We start from the raw sequence: 7248 nt of genomic DNA, 5'->3' as shown, positions 1-7248 counted from the left end.
ATCCTGCCATCCCAGAAATCAATCTGGTGAACCTTTGCTGCATTCTCTCTATGGCAAGTATATCCTAACTTAGGTAAGGAGACCAAAACTGCACACAATGCTCCAGGTGCAACCAAAACTGAGGATAGGAATATCTTGCTAGTCATGTCCAGGGTAGGAATATCTTGTCAGTCATGTCCAGGCATTATGTAATCAACAAGTTCTGAGCTGTATTGAGAAATCGGTAAGATATAAGTCTGGGTTGTCATGCTGAAACTGGTCAGGCATACTTTAATTACTAGATTAATTGCTGGTCACTGATTCAGATGAGAGACTAACCTGTGAAGGCAGTGCAAAGAAAAGCCACAAGGTTGATCAACAAGAGGGAACTTTGTAGGGGTCTGTGTAATACAATGCAGAATAGAAAAGGTAAATCTGGTTCAGTATTTTAAGTTCAACCAGAAAGAGGTGTCAACTGGTAAAAGGCAAGATCTGATATTAAAGAAGCAATTTTTTCATCCAAGAATATCAGTACCTGGAATGATCATCCACCAAGGTTAATGCTGAAAAATCTGGATTTTTTTCCAAGAGACAGTTCAAGGGTCAGTAGATTTACATAACAGGATGAGCTGGCTGGGCTAGGTAATCTCCCTCACTTATCTTTCTGGTCGTGTGCATGTTTCCATTCCTCCCAGTGCTCCAATGACAGCTCTTGAACAAATATTGTGGTCAATTCTGAGCATTTTTGAACAAATCCCATTATTTGTTGCCTAACAGTTCCTTAAAAGAAAAAAATATATATAGACTAAGTCCATATGTTTGAACAACAATGTTTTACACACAATTTTGAGACATAGGGACAAAAGTGAACACAAATATTATGGATAACTGACTTTAACACATATGACACAGACTAAGATAAAACGTCAACACCTCTTTGTCCTTTTGTCTATGACATCTTTTAGCAATCTCCACCTATCAATGGCCCTCTATCCAGCTCTACCTGTCCCACCACCCCCCCCTTAAACCAGCTTATATTTCACCTCTTTTCTATTTTTCCTTAGTTCTGATGAAGAGTCATTTGGACTCAAAACGTTAACTGTATTCCTCTCTGCTGATGCTGTCAGACCTGCTGAGTTTTTCCAGGTATTTTTGTTTTTGTTTTTGACACAGACTAACTCTGATTCTGCCAATCTCAATTTGTGAACAGATGTGAAGCATTTGTGTATAGAGTGTAAGTATACCTATAATACCCTTATGCATCTCCTAGCAACTGGATAAAATGCAGCATTAGTAGAAGTCTGCCCATTCTTTGTGTTGCAATTCACCGGAGTAAAAGAGATGGAAAAAATTTACCTCTAAAGTGAGGAAAATAATGCTAAGTAGAGACTTAGCTTTCACTGCATTGGTGCTGTTCCAGTGCATTGGCAGGAGGTAGTGGTAAAATGAACCCACTTCAGTCTAAGATTACTTTTTAAAAAAATACTTCTAATATGCACATTTTTTTCACTACTTTGCTGAAGACAAATAGGTTTTAAACATTTCAATTGGAATTTGCTCATGGCTGGGATTTGCATTTTAGATCTGGCCTGAGTTAAGGCCAATATACATTAAAGCAGCTTTGGTAAAAACAGTGGAGAGACGTGGCAGTATGAGACATGGTTACTATGACTACAAATGCAATCCAGAGTTTCACTAAAAAGTGAAGCTTTATTGCTGTAACCTCTCATTCCATTACTGTATAAAACAGTGTATTTTCTTAAGCTACCTAGTACATATTAAAAATTACTGTCATCAAATAGTGGTCAAGTTCAAAATTAGTTATTCCAAGCTTGTATAGATCATTAGTGAGCTTATATTTGGATAGTGAGTGCAGTTATAGGAACCATACCTCTGAAAGAACATTGAAAGAGTTCTGAGAACAGCAACAGTGATCATTCCTGGGCCTTATTAAATAAATCTCACAGCATCAAATTTATGTTCACTGGAGGAAAGATAGAGCAAAAAACATGATCATGTTCTTTCAAAAATAGATAGAGGCACTGAATAATATAGATCCCAGCAAGTCAGTTGACTTGAACTGAGAACACACAATTTGAGGATACGTGTATGGAATTTTCATACTTTAGAGCTGGAAACAAATTATGCAGCTCATGTATACCAATCCCATAATTTAATTATATTTCAGCAAATAGGTGAAGTATACCTGGCGGGTTTGCAGGCAGGGAGCTCATAAAATTCCCTGGGTGGCCTTCCCACCGTCCCCGACCTGTCTGCAATTTTGAGAACGGGCTGATACCCCCTCAGAGGGCTGGTAGGAGGAGTTCATGGTGGGGGAGGTTGGGTGTGGGGTGGGGAGTGGGAGAGGGGGAGAAGCCCAGCAGTCACCATGTTTAGGCAAGAGGTGCCTCCCTCAAGGGCCTACTTTCCACATTGCATAACCCCGCCCCATCAAGACCTCCACCAGACCGCAATTCCCTTTCCCGCTGTGAGACCTGTCCGCAGTCTTGGACTCTGGGATTTAGAATCTGGGCACTGCTTGTAGTTCCAGTTCTAGCCATCTCTGCCATTGGCACTGCTGGGACTACACAGCTGTAGGCCATTTGGCTCTGAAGCAGGACTTCTGCCTGAGGGCCGAAAGTCCCATCTCCAGCCAATTAAAATAGCTGCGGGGCTGCATGAGTAGTGGGGATGCATTCCCTGATGTCTTTGGGTGGTGGGGTGGAAAATACAGTCATCTGAAAAATCCTGCCCATTGTTAAATTTCCTCTCCGTTAAAATTGCAGTGCCAGATGTACTGAGAGGTTTTGTTAAAGATGTTCAAGACATATATATGACTTTAATGTCCCGACTCTTTCATATCCATTTGAGAACTGTGGCTTTCACTCATTCTTATTGAGGGGAGATTTTTCCCAAAAGGGTTAACAGAAGCAACAGTCCTTAAAAAAAAAGAAACAGTTGGGTTGGAGTGATTTACAAGGTTGTAGCTATGAGGGATTTGGATAGCTAATAACTACCAATAGTGGTTTGTGTAATTGTTAACACAATATTTTGTTGCTGCTCATCACTCACTAACTCAACTCTGCTTTTCAGCAGCACTCTTTAAACAAGAACCAATATTACAATAAGAATTATAAATTAGGACAGTTTACAATATACTGTAAATAGCACATAAATGTTCTCAATTAATTAAGCGCCTCCTAAAGTTGCTGTTGTGTGAAGTCCACTATGCCAACTGTGACAGAGCAAAGATCTGCTCTGTTTCATAACAGAGCCTAACCAATAAAAGTTCTGCCTTCAACAGTACATTCGGTTATGATTACCGAGGCATAACCAAGACTAAAGTGACCCTGCTGAGAAAAACCATGCAGTTGATCTCCTTGAATGAAGAGAACCTTAAGAATATATAACATATTTCTATAAAGGTTAAAGCCTTGGTGTAAATTGTTTCAGGTGAATGTAGACTGATAAATGTTTAAAATCGCAAGAGAACATCCTAGAGAGCATATGATAAGACTCCTGGTTATAACAATATTCTTTTCCAGGTCCTGAAAAAAGATTTGCATTTATATAGTACCTTTCACAACCTTAGGAGGTCCTAAAGTGCTGTCAAGCCAAGTAATTATTTTTGGAGTGTAGTCACTTATAATGCAAGAAATGCAGCAGCCAACTTATACATTGCTGTGATAATGATCAGATGATCATTCTTTTACATACAAATACAAAGTTTAGGAGTTTGTTATGTTTTGGGATTATCCATTTAATTAAAGGTAAAGTGGAGTAGTGAGACAGGTCATGTAACCTGCTCCGAATCCAAACAATCATAGGTTGCTTAGTTGCTATGGGTGCACTGAGGCCAAGATTGATTTATTGGGAAAGAAGTGTAAAATGTTCACACCTGTAAACGATGACCAGAGCAGTTGTGCTGATGGTAGATAGACTTTTAGTCTCCAAGTCTCAGAGAGAAGTGTTAAGAAGGTCAGATGTTATAATCAATTATACTTTAAACTGTCTATTTAATTCCAAGATAGAATGGAGTTGGGGGTTCAAAGATAGTTATTCAGCAATTCTACCTGGATACAAGGCCTATGTGGTTCACAATGCCATGGAGATGGGCTTTGAGAGGGGAATAGGCCATAGAAAGCCATTGCAGTATCAGCTCATAAGGGTCTTTCTTAAGATATGCTTGAATCTCAAAGACAAACCAATCTGCAAAAGTGTGAGTGAGAGAGAGGTGGGATAAGAGATAGCATTCCACACTGTGGCCAAAAGCGGACTACAGATATAAAGGATCCATACGTGGAAGAACTAGGGTGCATGCAGGATCACAGACCAGAAGGAGGTTACAGAAATAAGTAGCAAGGCTATGGATGGACATGGGTGAAGATAGAGATAATAAAAAAGCAATGTATTGAGTGTTAGAGAGGTTGAATTGTAATTAATGAAAGAAAGAGGTTAGGAGAGTTGGAGTAATCAAATTTGGGAGATCAAAAGGTATGAAGTGACAATGAGAACAGACGAAGGAAGGGGTATAAGCAGGTGATGCCAGATGTGAAAGTAAATGGTCTTTTGAATGTCAGGAAGTGGGATTTGAAACTCATTAAATAATTAAACAGGATGCCAAGGGAATACACCATATGCCTCTGCATGAGTATGCTGAGTAGGACAACAATGGAGTTGGAGACTAAAGTTGCTGGCAAGACTTGCATATGTTGAATTGAAGGAAATTCTTACTCATTCTTAACTGGCTGTTGGCTAAGTAATCAAACAATAGAATGATGGCCAAGGAATTCAATGCTGAGAAATGTGAACTGCTTCATTTTGCTAGGAAAAACATGGAAAGACAATATAAAATAAAGGGTATAGCTCACAAGGGGATGCAGGAGCAAAGGGATCTGGGTGTATAAATCATTGAATGTGGCAGGACAGGTTGAGAGCACAGTTAATAAAGCATATAGTATCCAAGGCTTTATTAATAGGGGCATAGAGTACAAGAGCAAGGATGTTACGTTGAACTTGTAAAAAAACACTAGATCAGCCTCAGATGGAATACTGCATCCAGTTCTGGGCTCTGCACTTCTGGAGTTAGAGAGTGCAGAAAAGAGTCACAAGAATGGTTCCAAGGATGAGGAACTTCAGTTATGAAAGTAGACTGGAGAAGTTAGGACAGTTTTCCTTTGAGAAAAGAAAGCCAAGAGGAGATTTGATAAAAGTATTCAAAATTATGAGGGGGCTGGACAGAGTAGATAGGGAGAAATTGTTCTCAGTCATGAAAGAATTGAAAACAAGAGGGCTGAGATTTAAAGTGGTTTGCAAAAGAGATATGAGAAAAAGCTTTTTCATGCAGCATGTGGTTGGGGTCTGGGATGCACTGGCTGGGAGCATGCTGGAGGCTGGTTCAATTAAGGCATTCAAAAGAGAATTTAGGCTGTTATTTGAAGAGGAAAAATGTGTAAGGCTATGCAGATAATGGCACTAAGTGGACTGCCCATTCACAGAGCTGGTGCAGACACAATGGGCCAAATGTCCTCCTTCTGCACTGCTACAATCCTGTGATTTAGAGTCAGAAACAGAAGCTAAGGGCATATGCAAAACTAAAATTCTGATCTTGGTTTTCAAATCCCTCCATAGATTCATCCCTCCCTAACTCTGTAATCTCCTTCAGGCCTATAACCCAACAGCACAATGTGCACTCCTCTAATTTTGGCCACTTGAATGTACAGGGCTCCAAGAAGAAAGTGGGGGCTTGGTAAACTAGGTGAAATGGTCCTTCAGAGAGCCAACACAGACACGATATGCCAGTCTTCTCCTGTGCTGTAACCACCTCTGATCCTTGATTTTAATTGCTCCACCATTAGGCATAGCCACTATACCTTAAAATCCATCTCCTTGACCAAGCTTTTGGTTATCTGCCCTCATATCTCCTTATGTGGTTCCATGTCCTATTTTGCTTGAGAACATCCTTGCTTTTAGTTCATTTGATTACGTTAACAGCCAATGCATTAATTGGTTAGTTCTACCACAGTGCCAGCATAGGCACGATGGACTAAATGTTTTTTTTTTCTGCTTTGGTTCTGAAATAAGTCTCCTTTCGCCACGTTGAACTAACACGTCAAACCATTCAATGTGGAAATAATTGCAGCTCCTCCTGCTTCAGACTTGTTACCGTTTCAAACCACTGAGCAAACTGAATGAAGACCCGCCCTACACTGGCTCCACTCAGTTATCAATCATTGACCACCCAGTTCTGTTGAAGGGTCATGAGGACTCGAAACGTCAACTCTCTTCTTCTCCGCCGATGCTGCCAGACCTGCTGAGTTTTTCCAGGTAATTCTGTTTTTGTTTTGGATTTCCAGCATCCGCAGTTTTTTTTTGTTTTTACGTCCTTTTATTGTTCTGGTCCAAAACATGCCGCGCCCCCATCACGTCTAACGAACTTGATAAAACGCAATGATAACCAAGCGCACCCGCCTCTTGCCAAAATCTCATTGGAACAACGATGCCGTTAGCTCTTCCTTCATTGGTCGATAGCTAGGTCAATCAGAGAATTAATCCCGCCTCCGGGCGAATATATGTCAGGGCGTGAGAAGAAACGTCCACGTTTTTTTTAACTGAGAGGAGGATCAACATAATAACCAGGATGGTTAAATCGACTCTGAACTACGTTTCTTGCCGGTTAATCGTGTTCGACTGTTGAGAGCCTTCCCCCCCCCCCCCCCCGGTCTGTTCAGACGGAAAAGTTAGGATTTGAACGGTATCACGTGACCGTCACCGTGGTGACTTCCGTGGAGGTTCGGTAGTGAAGCCCTTGTCTCGCGAGTACAGATTCTGTTGCTGTGGCGACCGTTGACCCCTCCCCGTCTCCGGGACTGACTGAGTGACCTCGCCAGCAGAGAGTTGGTCTTTGTTGTTAGCTGGCCGCCTCTATCCTTTCCTGTAGTCACCGCTGGTCCGCGATGGGTCACGGATTGAAATGTGGTGTCGCCTTCTCGTTCTTCGCCGTTTTCGCGGCGTATTGGTACCGGCAGCAGGTGGGCAACGAGCTGGACTCGCGGCTGGAGACCGTGCTGTCGTCGCTGCTGAAAGCCGAGAGGAAAGTGGATCTGAACCGGCGGCCCCGAGTGGCAGTAGGTGAGGAATCGAAGATCATCACACACGATCTTCTTGCGATCGGTTCCCCAAATGCTGATTTTTTAAAAAAAAAATTAAAAAAACCAGCTTTAAAGCAAGCAAATCGACTGTCAGTTTAAACTTCACTGCTTTGCATTT

At 41.4% G+C, this 7248-nt stretch overlaps 1 protein-coding gene and 1 long non-coding RNA gene across 8 annotated transcripts in view; one reads left to right on the top strand and one right to left on the bottom strand.

Annotated features, from left to right (window-relative positions):
• Positions 1 to 6515, bottom strand: LOC121270914. The gene is made up of 3 exons (XR_005941639.1): positions 5853 to 6515; positions 1871 to 1963; positions 1 to 759 (listed from the first exon to the last, which is right to left on the bottom strand). It is a non-coding gene; the product is annotated as an uncharacterized LOC121270914 (long non-coding RNA).
• Positions 6516 to 6715: 200 nt separating this feature from the next.
• The window catches only part of adpgk2 (ADP-dependent glucokinase 2), a 35370-nt gene continuing 34837 nt past the window's right edge, over positions 6716 to 7248 (top strand). For 3 of the 7 annotated variants that reach the window (XM_041176512.1, XM_041176458.1, XM_041176466.1), the window contains exon 1: positions 6716 to 7110. In XM_041176512.1, the coding sequence (XP_041032446.1) occupies positions 6953 to 7110 (158 nt within the window). In that variant the 5' untranslated portion in view covers positions 6716 to 6952. The remainder of the gene's footprint in view (positions 7111 to 7248) is intronic. The other 4 variants (XM_041176492.1, XM_041176503.1, XM_041176482.1 and 1 more) reach the window with 3 other exon arrangements.

The sequence above is a fragment of the Carcharodon carcharias genome, chromosome 2, assembly GCF_017639515.1.
Source record: "Carcharodon carcharias isolate sCarCar2 chromosome 2, sCarCar2.pri, whole genome shotgun sequence".
In the NCBI taxonomy this organism is placed as follows: Eukaryota; Metazoa; Chordata; class Chondrichthyes; order Lamniformes; family Lamnidae; genus Carcharodon; species Carcharodon carcharias.
This window is presented reverse-complemented; position numbering and strand designations above follow the sequence as displayed.